The 14,819-nt window shown below is 46.9% G+C and overlaps 1 protein-coding gene across 4 annotated transcripts in view; it reads right to left on the minus strand.

The window, feature by feature from the left end:
• The window catches only part of UBE2V1 (ubiquitin conjugating enzyme E2 V1), a 28,219-nt gene extending 14,575 nt beyond the window's left edge, over positions 1-13,644 (minus strand). For 2 of the 4 annotated variants that reach the window (XM_065922163.1, XM_065922162.1), the window contains exon 1: positions 13,542-13,644. In XM_065922163.1, coding sequence (XP_065778235.1) covers positions 13,542-13,563 — 22 coding nt within the window. In that variant the 5' untranslated portion in view covers positions 13,564-13,644. Of the gene's footprint in view, positions 1-12,976; positions 13,207-13,541 lie in introns of those variants that run through there. The other 2 variants (XM_065922165.1, XM_065922164.1) reach the window with 2 other exon arrangements.
• Between the last annotated feature and the right edge of the window lie 1,175 nt (positions 13,645-14,819).

Consider the following 14,819-nt stretch of genomic DNA (forward strand, 5'->3'; position numbering starts at 1 on the left):
AGAGACTAAGATGGTGACAGTGATTATCTCTGGGTGCAAGAACTCTGGGTGACTCCAACCCCCTTTCTATATTTTACGATTAAAAACAAAACCAAACCACAATTGTGGTATTTGATCAGGAAAACACTTAGGAACCACGTCAGCCAAAGCGCACTCGCTCTCTGCTTTGCCTGGATCGCCTCCCCCAGGTAAGTCGCATCGGTCATGCTCCCTCACCTTCTCTAGGCCTTCAGTTACTTGGCACCTGATTGAAGTAAGGACTGAGGATTTCCTGAGAGGGGGAATCTCACTTAATGGTATTCCCTAAGAGACTAACTCTCTAAGTGGTCTGTGTTTTTTAGTGTGACCAAAACTTGTTCAAGTCAAATGATCAACAGCAAAGTCCAGTAGCTCCCATGGCTAAGTCCTTCATCACTGAATGAAGTTATACATGTGCCCTCTATTTCAACTTACTCTCTTTGGCAAGGTAAAAAATAGGCGTTTTATTTTTTTTTGGGGGGGGGGGGTGCTGCGCCAGTTTGCAGGACCTTAGAGATTGAACCCAAGGAAGGTCCCAGAAAGCACTAAGTTTTAACCACTGGAGCGCGAGGAATTCCAAAAAAATTGTGCTATTTTTTTGGTGTTAGATTTCTAAAGTCAGGTTAGATTAATTATTTCAGGTGTAACTGTTCCTCTTGTAAACTTCAGCAAACAATATCCTTATGGCTGGAAATGTTCCCTTTTCACCTGACAACCAGGTTTAAGCAGGAAATCCTTTTTGTAAAAAAATTTTTTGGCTACACCACTCAGCATGTGGGATCCTAGTTCCCAACCAGGGACTGGACCTGAGCCCCCTGCGGTGGAGCACAGTCTGAACTGCTGGGCTGCCAGGGAGGTCCCCCTGATCAGGAAATCTTCATCCAAATGTCACAAGCTCGTTGCTATCAGTTTCAAAGCAGGTAGTGAATTCAAATTATATCTTTCTGATGCTTCATTGTTTCTACTGGTGAAGTAGGGAAAAATATTATATTAGTAAAGAATCTTGTACTTCCAAGAAGTATTTCCACTGGATTAGACATTCAATTACTTAAAAGTGTGCAAAGCCCACATACACAACTGAACAACAAAAAATGAGGCAGTTAAATTTACTTTAGGTTAGTATGTGGGACAGTAAGTGAGCACCACAGAGGACAGTCAGCTTTTGTTACTTCCACACTGACATTATAGGATGATTCAGTTTGAGTCAATTATGAAACAGGCATTAAAACAGCTTAATAAATGACAAACTTTGGATTGGCCAGTACCTACTAGGCAGTCTAGAAATAGTCCAAGCAGGAGTTGGAATATACATATAAATATCAGGATAACTGCAAGTATACTGATTAATTACATAACCATTTATTCTATCTAAATAGCAATTCTCAGCTTTTTTGGTCTCAAGACCCTTTTATACTCTTAAAAATTACTGAAGATTTCAAGACACCTTTGTTTATGTGGGTTATAGCTATTGCTATTTATCAAATTAGAAAATTAAAACTGAGAAATTGTAAAAATATTTAACTCACTTAATAACTAACCACAACAAACTACTATGTGTTAAGATAAATAACGGACAACTATAGTTTTCCAAAGAGCAAAAATAAATTGGTTAGAAGAGTGGTATGGCTCTGCAAATTTCTTTAAAATGTCTGGCTCAAAACAACAGGAAGTGTCAAGAACTGACGGGAACTGGAGAACACATGTCCTGTCTAGAGCCACTTCTTTGCTCGGCCCTGTCTGTGGCTCAGGTTCTGCTTAGGGGCCGCCATTCCGCAACCTCTGAGGTCACCTAACTGTTCTCAAAAATCCCTTTGAGCCTTAACACCCGAGGTTTAGCTCAGAGGATATTTTAAACCCTCTAAGGGTAGGAGTAAGCAAAGACTGATAAAGACTGTAATCTGGCATTGGGCAGTTATGTACTCAGCTAACCTTCAGTTAGCTAAATCTTGAAGAATTTAAGTCCACAAAGTGGACAGCTTTTTAAGAGGGCTGTTACCTTTCACTTAATTTTCCCTAAGCCATAAATTTATTTTCACTCAAAAACTGACTAAAAGCCTGGCGAAGAACAGCCAGCAGAAATCAGGAACTGAAAAAACATACAAAGTATGCAGTGATTCATTAGCTTTTTCTGAAATTTAGAGAGAAGTGGCTGATGAGTACCTGGTGAGCTGACATACTGAACTCTTATAAGGCGGGAGGAGAAGGCGATGACAGAGGATGAGATGGTTGGATGGCATCACTGACTCAATGGACATGAGTTTGAGTAAACTCTGGGAGTTGATGATGGACAGGGAGGCCTGAAGTGCTGCAGTCCATGGGGTCACAAAGAGTCAGACACGACTGAGTGGCTGAACTGAACTGATCCAGTAAAGAACTTTCTAGGGTTCCATGTTTCACGTGTCTAAAGTGAAAGTGAAAGTGAAGTTGCTCAGTCAAATCTGACTCTTTGCGACCTCGTGGACTGTAGCCCACCAGGCTCCTCCTTCCATGGGATTCTCCAGCAAGAATACTGGAGTGGGTTGCCATTTCCTTCTCCAGGGGATCTTCCCGACCCAGGGATCGAACCTGGGTCTCCCACATTGCAGGCAAACACTTTAACCTCTGAGCCACCAGGGTCTAAAACTGTGTCTACACAATGTGTCTAAAACTGAGCTCATTCCATGTTCACAAGCAAAATCCACACATTTTAGGACCGCAATTTTGAAAGTTGGCTAGGCTTTTTAACTGTTTCTTAACATTTCCCTACCCATAAGCTTGTCAGTAATATATATATACACACACTTTTCAGTACAATAATTACCAAACACTCATCTCACACTATGCTAGACCTTACAAGGGCTATGAAAGAGATAAAAAACAGGAGCCTCCCAATCAGAGTATGCAGTCTCACTATGGAAACAGGATACACACACATGAAGTCCAATAAAACAAAACTATTAAAACATACAAGAGAAGTACAGTCATAAGACAATGTTTTTTTAACCTTTGAGAGGGTCATAGACCCCTCGGAATATGATGAAACCTAAAGAGGTGGGGCTGTGTTTCTAAGAGGGACTGGACTTTATCCTGAAGGTAATTAGTGGGGAGCTGCAAAAGGCTCTGAGCAGGGCAAGAGATAAGGCAAATCTCCCAGGTAATGTTCAGGATGTGCTGGAGGATTAGAGGCCAGGTGAAGGATGTGTTACTCTGAACATCCAGGATACAAAGGCAGAAGCATCTGCTTGGAGCAAATCCTGTGACAACAGAACAGATTATCAAACGACTCACAAGCTGAGGTAGGTGGGATGCTAAGAGATTTAAGGTAGCACATGTTAATTTCCATGACTGTGGTGGTGGTTCTCATTTTTATAACGAGATATTAAAACAATTGGCCTTTACATGGTAGGTTTTAGATGAATATTTGTTGAAAAAAAGAAATTGAGCAAAGAATAAAAAGGTATGCACAATCCATTTTACAAAAGATAAACAAAAAGTCAACCCCTGCTTCCCTGTATATCTCCCTGACCCAGGGATCGAACCCGTGCCTCCTGCGTCTCCTGCACGGCACTGAAGGTGGTGCTCTTCCTCTGAGCCACTGGGGAAGCCCCTTCTATGTGCATACTCACATAGATTATCTTTAGATGCCATGGAAAGTGAAAAAAAGGAAAGTGTTAGTCAGAATCTCTGTGAACCCATGGACTGCAGCCTGCCAAGCTCCTCTGTCCATGGAATTCTCCAGACAAGAATACTGGAGTGGGTTGCCACTTCCTACTCCAGGGGATCTTCCCAATCCAGGGATCAAACCTGAGTCTCCCGCAATGCGGGCAGATTCTTTACCATCTGAGCCATCAGGGAAGCCATGAAAGTAGAATCACAAATGTAAGGATATCTGGTTGACCACTCTATTTTGAAAAGCCTGGTCAGAATAATGGCAAAGTTACCTCCCACAAGCAAGAATCAGAACATAACTTTAGAGAAAACTCTACAATCTCTCAGCAGAGGATTACGAGCACAGACCTAGGTTCAAGTCCATACTCCGCCACTTTCTAGCAATCTAGCTGAGGGACTGTGCAAGTTACCTTGACCCTCAGCACAACAGGGGTTCTGATACTCCTTGCTTCTATGGGAGGTGAGGAAGAATCAATGAGCTAAAACCCATAAAGCAGTAGGTGTTATGCCGGGCACAGAGACTGAATCACCTCCATCGGCACACAATCACAGTAGAAAAAACCCTCACTTGACCCCATACCCCCTTCTAGCTACTAGCTCATTTCTTCGCTCGTTTTTAGCAAAAAAAACCTCAAGAGGGCTGTCTTGACTCCTTGTCTGGAATTTTTCACCCGACCTGCACCTACTCCACTCAAGCTTCTCTAGCGAGTCACTCACCCAAGCAGCTCCAAGGGGCACCCCCAGCCAAGCCCTGTGACGGACGCCCAGTCCGCACCTCCCGGCCCCGAGTGCCGGCAGTGCCCGCGGCTGGTCCGGCGCCTCCTCCCTGAGCCTCGGGCTCTCTCCGCAACCTCGCACTAAGGAGCCTCATCGCCGTGACCTCCCGCCACTGGCTGCCGGGACTCCGTGCACAGCTCACCGACCGCTGTTTTTCTGTCTCCTTGACTCCCCGAGGGATCTTACCCAGGCCAAGGACGCTAATAAGTCTCCAATTTATATTTCTAATTAACTGCCTAACAGACGCCTAACAGGCCTCTCCAAGTTAATTCCAAACAAAACTCCCTGCACTCCTCAGAAACAAAACTACCCACCCTCAATCTCAGTGTGTGGTAGAGGTTTCCCAGACTAGAAACCTCAGAGTTACAGTAAGAAATCTTTCCCTTACACTCCATATTTAACCCATTTCCAAATGTATCCCCAATACGACCATCTTCACCACGCGGACCACAACCACTGTAGCCCACACCGCCCCAGCTTCCTTACTGGTCTCCTGATCTCCCTGGTTTCTGTCTTCAGGCTATTTCTCCACAGTGAGCCTTTTAAAGGTAAGTTAGCTGCCATGGCTCCCCTCTCACCGCCCTCCATCGGCTGTCGTTCCAACCTGCCTCAAACCCGAGTTCACCCCCAGAGCCCTGCCGACCTCCCCAACATCACTTCCTGCCTCCCTTCCCTTGCTCCTCACCCTCCTCCAGCCATGACAGCCTCCCTGAGCTTTCTGAGCAGGCCATCTGACGTTGCTTTTGCACTTCATGCTCGCTCACCCCAGAATTCTCTGTCCCAGAGCTGGGCATGGTGGGGGGCTCCCTTCATCTAAAGTCTAACTTTCCATTCCCTTATCATGCTTTATTTTTCTTCACAGCATCATTACCACTCGACATTTTCAATGTACAGTATTCATTTCCACTTCATTAGTTGTTTATTGTCTGTCTCTCCCATCTGAACATAAATTCCCTGAGAGTAAAACTTCTGTTTTGTTCCCTACTGAATTTCCAATACGTCAGAGTGCTCTGCCAAAGCATGTACTCAAATGCCTGCTGAATGAATGAATGGGAGGCTGGGTGTTAGCTACGGATGTTGTCTGAGAATGAATAATGCTCAGTGTCAAAAAATTCTAACTCTGGCTTATTTCTGGAAGCATGGCAGGGAAATATTCACAGCACTATTAAAAGGGAGTCTAATATTATAAAGATTATCCAAGGGACTAGTATGGATTTTAAATCACCCAGAAAAGTTATGTTACTTTGAACGTGAGGATATGAAGAAGAAACACCTATCTTCAATGAGGAGCTGGGCAGTCAGAGGGCCTCTTAGAGCCTCTCACCCCCCACCCATGGTCCTTCACACAATGACTGTGCTGTACCTTTTCTTTCTCTTTAAATTTCATTTTCTTTCTTTTTATTGTCTGACTCACTCTCGCAGCTTCTCAAGTTAAGAGTTGTGACTCATTCAACTCTACCTCCCCAGTATGTGGTATGCTCTGTGGCATGTAATGGTACTCAATTAATGCTTCCTGACTGAAGAAAAGGCAGTACCTCTTCCTTTTCTACTATAACCTCTAATATGGTTTACTGTGGCCAAAATACTGAATATTGATACTATATAACTGAGATACCAAAGGTTCTTTATTTTGAGGTTATTAAAATTTGATAAGTAGTTTTATTTTTTAATGAAGTGTGATCAAGACTTTTAGAGAACCTTTTTTTTTAAAACAGGGAAAACTGTTTCTCTCCCCAGACCACACAAGTCAAGGATACTTCATTACAAATTGAACTTTGCTTCATTAAATATATATGAAAGCATGTTACTGCTATTTCAAACCATTTAGAAACTGCTTACAAAGTTAATACACCAATATTTTCTACAAAGCAAGAGCATTTAGCTCTGAACAGCCTGACCACACCCTTCTTCCAGAAGCTCAGCAGCTACTCCAGGGATAAAAATCCAAATACTTGTCAGAGATCCTATAGCCCTTGTGAGTGTATCAGTCACTTCATCCCATCCCAACGGGAGAGAAGAAGCTCAAAATCATGATATGTTACCTTAAAACAAAAGACTTCAGTGAATATATTAAAAATTAAATCCTATATGTAAAAAACCAGAAGTATTAACAGGTTAGAAAAACTCAATAATACTGTAACATATTTTCTTCCTCTGGCACTTGATCCAGTGAATTAACCTAAATTTTAAGATTCTTAAAATTTCTAAAATTTCCTAAAATTTCACCTAAAAGGCAGCTGAAGAAACAGCTTCAAGAGACAATACCTTTACAAGAGTATGTAAAAAGGGACTCTTGTTGATCTTAATAAACTCTAACTATTCAAAGGTTAACTATGAAAATGTTAAGATAACTTTATCAAGGTGTTAAAATAACACAGCAATCCAAGATTTTTAAAACGAAAACATTTGTTACTGTTACTTCAGAATTCTTCTTTCCAGAAGGATTTTTCCTGGATCTGTGTCAGTATTAAAAGTCAGCCAGTTATTCTCTTGGCTAAATATAAACTGAAAAGTCAGCAGCTGTAGGATATCACAAAGAAAAGATGACAACCAGGTTAAAAAAACATGAATATTTGATAGGGTTTTACACCATGTCCTAGTAAAACATTTAATGCAGTAATATGAATCACAGCAACATATTAAAATATTTGTGGTACAAAAGGAATTTTGAGGCCCTTTAGAACGTCTTTTTGGGAAAATCACTGCCACACAGTGGCAGGCACCTCAGCAGGTCAACCTGGAAAACCCTGGCCTGGCTTGGGTCTGGATTTAAAATTGCAGCGCCTCCCAGGTCTCTCTGGGAAGAAAGCTACTAGCTGAAACTGACTTGGGAAGACGGTGAACTGAGCTAGGCGTTTGGTGATGCTACCGTCTGGGCAAATAAGGATGCCTGGAAGGTGAAGCACCTGGATTAAACGTTCCTGACATAAAGTGAGGGGGCAGGTAACTTTCATTTCTGAGCAACCGGCAAGTGAAGTCTGGGTGTCTACTTAGGGCCTGTCCAGAGGAGGATATTTCTTCTCTCCTTCTCTACAGCAGTGATTCTCGAAGTACGGTCCCCAGACCTGCAGCCTTCATGTCACCTGCGAACCCACTAGTAGTGTGAATTCTCAGGCCAGACACCAGAACACTACCCTTCAGCACAGAATTATCGAATTGAAAACTGAGGGTAGAGCCCAGCAACCTAACAAGCCCTCCAGGTGATTCTAACATGCTCCAGTTTGAGAATCACTCATCTAGGGGAAGAAACATCCCCTCTTCTATCATCCTTTAGAGTCCAGACGATGTGACAACAAACAGCTGGTGACAAAATGCAAGACCCCATGTTTCTCTGCTGTGAGGGTGATGGAGGCCAAAGATCGTATTTTCTCTGAAAGGGGTGAAGACAAAGAATCAGGTGTGGTAAGTGTCTCAGGATGGTAGGGAAGGAGAGGACAGAGTTAATGCTATCCTAAAGTCCCTCTCTGTAAGTACCAACTAATCAGGGCAAGAGCTCTCCTTTTTGAAAGGCTGAACAGGCATTTTCACTTCTGTCCTTTCAGATTAGTTCACTGCAACACTTGGGGTCTGTTGAGCGCCTACTATTTGCCAAGGACCATACGAGTGCTAGGGACACAGCAAAGAGTAAGGCAGAATCCTGTCCTTCTGGAAAGGCCCAGGAAATAAGCTTAGAAAAAACACTCCCAAACAAACAAGAACACCCCAAGAAACCTTCAGACAAGGTTAAGCACTTCAGAAGAGAACAGAACAGAGCTGTGATGAATGAGAAGACTAGGCCGAAAAGGGTGGGAAGGACGGCCTTTCTGGAGAGCTGGGACCTGCAGGGGGAGAAGCAGGCAGTCACGTGCAGGCCAAGCTTCCCAAAGTGGAAGGGCAGGAGCAGAGGGGCCGTATCACACGAGGTCACGGCAGGCAAGGCCACGACCATGGTGGGCCTTGAGGGCCATGGAAGAGAGATGGATTTTTTCCTAAGCGCAGCACAAAGGGCTTTCTGCTGGGAGTGGCAGGTTCTGTTTTCTTGTCTGTGAGAAGTCATTCTACTTCCTCTATAGAGAATGGACTGGAAAAAGGCATGACTGCAAGCAGGAGGCCTTTGCTGTCTTCTAGGTGACAGAAAGGTGGTTCTGGTAGGAACAACTGTCTTGGTGGCAATAACGCTGAGACAGAGGAGGAGGATTTGGCGTCTATTCTGGGGTTACACCTATGGATTTGCACAGAGTGAACGTGACAATGAAGAACGAACCCTACTCGGTGTTATTATTATCCACCCATGAAGGAACTAATCCGCCAAGGCAGGAATGTCAACAGACCTGCCAACGGCTGAAGGAACTTGAGATGCTCAGCTGGAGAACAGGCAGCGGGGGCTGGAAAAATGCTACTGTGGCCAAGGGCATTCGCCTGGAGCAGAGCTGGCACAGTTCTGTACCCTGCTGCCCAAGTCACTGGCTCTGGGCTTCAGGCAAGTCATTTCTTCACTCTGGGCCTCAGCTTCCTCACCTTCACAATAGATGCCTGCTTCAAAGGCTTACTGTCAGAAACAAGATGCTATATTTAAGTGTCTAGCACATAGCTAGCCCTAGAAGTGCCATTTAAAAAGGACTTTGAAGGCCTGCATGTAACTGAAGACAAAGACCGACAGACTACGTACATGACATCACGGGGCCTGAAACCCAACGAGGGTGAGTTATTGAGTGTAAAGTACAAGCAAGAGCAAGCAGTGGCCTTCACTCTCATCAGACAGCACACAACCCAGAATGGGATAAGAAGTGGTCAGGGATGCTAGGAAGAGTTCCTGCTACAGGTGGCACTTACTTCTTCTTAAAGCCCATTCTCACCAAGATTAAACACGCCAAGACCAAGGAAGCGCTCACGGCCAAACCCACGCCTTCCCATCTCCTTCCGAAGGTGCTGGAGTAAGCTGGGAAAGGAGCCAGAGTCAAAACCCCTGGCTCTAACCCTGAGGGTCACCACACCTCGGCCAGCCACCCGCTCCCTCGGGAATACCACAGGGCCACCACCTCCCCTGGAGAGCTGAATGAGATGATGTAGCAGGTAAGTCAAAGTAGGAGAAACCCCGAAACTACTCTTCGCAAGGCAAAAGTAACAGTGCTAACATCTCGCCGTCACCCAATGTGCTGCTCTATACTTCCCTGGGGACTTTCAGAATTAGAGACTTGAGGGAGGGAGAGAGAAAGAGAATACAGTGGGGGGAAGAGGGTGGTTTTAAAGCTCCTGTGAAGGGGAAAACCATGGCCATCACACCCTGGCGATCCCTAAGAGGAACCGTAGGTTGTTCTGGCCCAACACAGCGTTTCCTTCCATCACTGGGGCAGACCGGTATTTCTTCAACTGAGCACCACATGATGTTCTCTTGAAAGCAGAGCCCCTGTCGTACAAAAGGCACTTACCTACAACCGGCACAAGAAGACGCTCACCCAGTGAGATACACGGGAAGGAGACCAATTAAGAGACCACAGGTTCTCATCTGCCAGCTCCAGCTTTCTGGGGAACACTCTTGAATGGAAAGGAAGACTGTAACCTCCACCGCCCATGTGGTGACATGCTCCTAAGAGGGCTGTGTGTATGAGGCCGCTCCAAGCCATGCAGATTTAAAATGCACTGGGTTTACTCTTCTGGCACTACATTTTTGGTTAACTGTCAGGGTAGCCTGTGGGATGCTGGGTCAGAGGAAACACCTGGCTGCCAAGGCCCTGCAATCTTGGTCAAGGCAGGAGGAAGTGACCTGTTATAACACAAGCATCCTGAGGATTCTGGTGGGTTTCTCACAGTTCCACCCTCTAAGATCTATGCAGAAATCACACACTGCAGAAGCAAAGGAGGTAGAAAGGTGTTGTCAACAAGTGTTGAAAACAGTGACCACAAAAAACTTAAGTTGAGCCCTTACAGGAACTCAAAGGCTTTACAGCTGTTTTCTGGGACCCAGGGACCCAGATTAATCAAGAAGCTACTTGTTCTAAACCTCCTAAGGAAGGCCTCAGGGCCCCTGACCACACCTGAAAAACTTCTCAGGGTTAGAAAGCAGAGGGGCCTGTACACTTATTTTAGTTTAACCCAGCGGTCTGCCCCAGGTCATAGCAATATCTTTCTGCTTCCCACTTTAGCACTCTACACTCCTCTTACTGCCTGGGAGTAGAGGTCAGATCTTGTCATTCTTCTCTTTTTAAGACCCTCATTCATTCATTCACCAAATATTTACTGAATGCCTACTTCAGACCAGGTGCTTGTTCAACACCTTCCTTTCACACTGAACACAATCCAAAGCCCTTTCTCTAATCCATCTCTTTAACAAGCCTCCCTTGCACACTGAGGTCTTTGGTTCTTTCAACCTGCCAAGTGGGTTCTTGCCACAAGGCCTTTCCACTCACTGTCCCCCAGCCCCGGCCTGTGATATACACCGCCGGCTCCTTCCATCATCTGCTTCAGCTCAAATGGCCACTCTTGGAGAATCCTTCCCTGACCACCTCTCTGGACAGCACCACATTACACAATTTCCTTCACAGCGTTTACTGCCATCTGAAATCTTAATTATGTATTCCTTCAATGGGCTTCTCCTTGACTAGAATAGAAGCTCTTCGAGGACAGGGTCTATGCCCACCCTGTTCACTCTCCATAATGGGGCATAGCAAATTCTTAACACACAGAGAAAGAAGTTCTGGGAAGTCCAGTTCCAGGGCATCTCAAAACCTGCTCCCTGTTACCTAAACCATGCCCAGTGCTCTTGTATGCCACTAGACAGCAGCTGACGATGTTTTATCTGATGACCACAGCTTTTATGAAGCACTCTTCAACTGGCAGGATCTCAAGAAGTTAGAATTAAGTAGCTGTTAAACCGGATTATAGATTGCCAATCTCTAGTCACTGCCAAGGAGCTGAGTGGCAAGACCGTCGCAACAATGGCAGCTACGGGCACAGCTGTATGAACTGTGAACTCCCCAGTTCACAGCCACCCGGCCAGGCTGTTACTCTGCAGAGAGGAGCCTCACGGCAGTCTGGCCTGACTCAGCCCCTCTCTTCTGAGAAAGTCTGTGGCAGTCTCTTGGTAAATGAATTGACTCAGCACTGTTCCAACTGAATCCAAACCCAGGAAAGGGAGGTGTGGTTTCCTCTATCCTTCAGGAAGACCCCACGGTTTCAGTGTAAAAGACAGCTTGTGGTAGGTGACTTTGGTCAGACCCCGACTTCCAACTCCTTCCATGCCCACTTTAACAATCAGACAAAGATGGCCCCTTGGGATACTAGAGGCGTAACATCCAGGGCGGACAGACTCCCTTACCCCGCTCACTTCAGGTCACCAACCTCTCCTAACAGTGCTCTGTGGCCTTACACAGCTGGAGGATTTCAGTACCCAGCCGGTGGTCCAGTCTGTTTCCTCCATCAGAGGCCGCCCATGCTCACCTCATTTGGGAGGACTTCTTTGGTCAATTTCACTGCCAGACAACTCAGGGGACACCCTGCTCACCAAAAGGGAGATGCTCTGTCACTCCCAAATCCTGCACTTCCAAAATCTGACTCTCTTGCCTCACTGGCTCCTCTGGGGGACCTTCTCCAAACAATCATCACCCTGTCTCCTCCAGAAGGCTCCACTTGAGTCCATCCCTGATTCCCAACTGTGAATGTTCACTCTGAAACAGATTCCTTCAGGACATGTTCCTCTGGAGCATCTTAGCGGAGTACAGAGCAGGGAATCCAAAATAAATGCCGCTTCCCTTTACCTCCAAGGGTCTGGAAGAACTTCCCCTGGCCCAGAGTGCAGCCCCCTGAATCCCTCTTGCACCTCGACTTTCTTCTCCCTTTCCCATTTAATTTATTCCTCTCCCCATGCCCATCCAGCCACTGGGGAACTTCTGAGCTGAACCCCCATACGTTACCAATACCTGAAAGAGTGGAAGAGAGTCTCCATAAGGGACACTCTTAAGGTATGCTTCCCTCACCCAAATAAAAGAGAAGATTCTTCTCTAAGAGGAACACCTCTGAAACCTGATTCCCAGTCTCACTCACTGCATGGGGCTTCCCTCAGTAGACCCTTCCCCTAACAGACACCTCCAGGGCTCCCAACTCATCTATTCTTCACCCAGGATCGCAAGCTTCTACCAACCGCCCTACTCAGAGCTCGCCTCCTAAAACCTAACATCTATCTCCTCAAATAGGGGCCTGGTACAGATCGACTTCACTTTCACTTTTCACTTTCATGCATTGGAGAAGAAAATGGCAACCCACTCCAGTGTTCTTGCCTGGAGAATCCCAGGGACGGGGAAGCCTGGTGGGCTGCCGTCTATGGGGTCGCAGAGAGTCGGACACGACTGAAGCGACTTAGCAGCAATAATGGGGTCATTGCACTTTCAGCTGCTCCAACCAAATCCCTCTGGAATCTGAGAAATCCCTCTCCCCTTCTCACGTATCCTGTGGAGATGCCCCTAATCCCAGCTCCCCCACCGCAAAAGTGCCATCCCAAGATGCCCCCGTTCTAATCAGCGTAAAAATTTTCTCGGCTAACCCAATCCCCCAAACTTACACGGATCATGCCCTTAACCAACGAGGCATCCTCTCAGTCACCCCTCAGGATCCCGCTTCCTTCCCTCATTCTTCCTCAGGGGCTTCTCTGAAGTCAGGGCCAAACGGACATCCCCAAGGTTCCTCCCCCCGCTCAGACACCCAACACTCAATAAAAGACTTCCATCTCTTTGGGGGCGCCTCCTCGTCCTCAAGGGGACCCCTCGATCTCGTCTAAGGAGCCGCCGGCCCCGACTCCTCCGGAGTGGCCCTGGGCTCGCCCCTCCCCCGCTCCGGCCCTTCTGCAGCGCCGCGGGGCCGGGCCCTTCCTCTCCGCAGGGCCCTCACGCCGCCCGGGGGAGCCTCTGCCTCACCGCGCCGCCCACAGGCCCCTCAGGCCCCCGCCCGTGCTTCCGGCCACCGCCTGCTCCTCCTCCCCGCTCAGGCCGCCCGCGTCGCCGCCGCGGGGCCCGGCGGACAGCGGCCCTGCAGAAGCCCTGGCCCCGCAGCAGGGGCCTGTGCGGGTCTCCGGCCCCCGGCCCAAGCCCATGCCCCCTCGGCCGGCAGGGCCCGGCGCCCCCGCTCACCCGAGCCCGTGGTGGCTGCCATCTTGCGTCGCTGTCGCTCAAAGGCCGGCCCCTTCTTCACCCCCGGCCGGCCCCTTCTTCACCCTCCACCGGCCCCGGGCTCTTCTGCGCAGGCGCAGGCGCAGGCGCGGACGCCTCCCTGACGCCTGCTCCGCGGGCGGCTCGACCCGTTGCCTGGAAGGTTTTTTTTTATCTGCCCTTTTAGAGCGAGGAAACATTTGCGTGCGTGAGGGCCCAGCAACCTTCAAGGCCCTCCAGGCTCTGGTGCGAGGCAGGTATTGAGGTGCTTGGTGAGAAGGGCTAGGGTAATCAGACTTGGAAGGGTGTGACTAAAAGATAAAAGAGCGCCTATTGTCATAATCTATAATACAATGTAATCTGAAAAAAAAAAAAGAAAAAACCCACCAGAACCCAAAAACTTGAATCACTATGCTGTACATCTGAAACTATACTTCAATAAAAACAAGTAAGTAGATGCAAATTTATAATATTGTTTAAAAGCACTTAACTTGCCCTGGGCATTTTCCTCTGTGAGGTTTGGGTTAAAGTGAAAAATGAGGGCGAGAGGGGTTAAGACATTTATGTAAACTCAGCCCTTAAGTAATTGAGTCAGAATTTGAACCCAGGCCATATGTCTTGCTTCCAAGATCAATGCTGCCAGGCCAGAAGGGGCTTGAAGCAGGGAGGTTAAAGGATTCGGTGGCATATGTATATAAAGGTGGCAGGGAAAACATTCACTTATTCATTCATTCATTAACTCAATCAAATATTTACTAAGCATCTACTATGTGCCAGACACTTTCATAGGTTCTATGGAGGGATAAACATCCCAAGAAGCAAGCTCCTGCTCTCATGGGCTTACCTTTTAGTTGGAGGCAGGAAGCAAGTAAACAAATAGGGAAGAACCTAACTATAATAGGATAGGAAATAAACCAGGGGAGGAGTGGTCAGGCCTCTTATGGAAGTCACATTTCAACAGAGACCTGAACGATGAGAAGTGGGTAGTGGGAGTGACATGTGCAGAGGCCCAGGAGACATGTATTTGCAAATGTTAAATTCAAGAAGTTGACTCCTCTATCATAAGTGGTCTGAGAAACCCTTATGTGGATGTGAAGACTGAGGTTGGGAGAGATGAAAGGTTTGCCTCAAGGTGGCAGCGCTACACATTGGCAGAGAAAGGACCAGAACTTTCAGTACAAAGGAACAAGGAAGCTGGACACCTGCACCCAATTCACTTCGTTCTGACAGCAGTGCCTCCTAAGCATCTCTCTACCCTAT

The sequence above is a fragment of the Muntiacus reevesi genome, chromosome 2 (assembly GCF_963930625.1).
Source record: "Muntiacus reevesi chromosome 2, mMunRee1.1, whole genome shotgun sequence".
Taxonomy (NCBI): domain Eukaryota; kingdom Metazoa; phylum Chordata; class Mammalia; order Artiodactyla; family Cervidae; genus Muntiacus; species Muntiacus reevesi.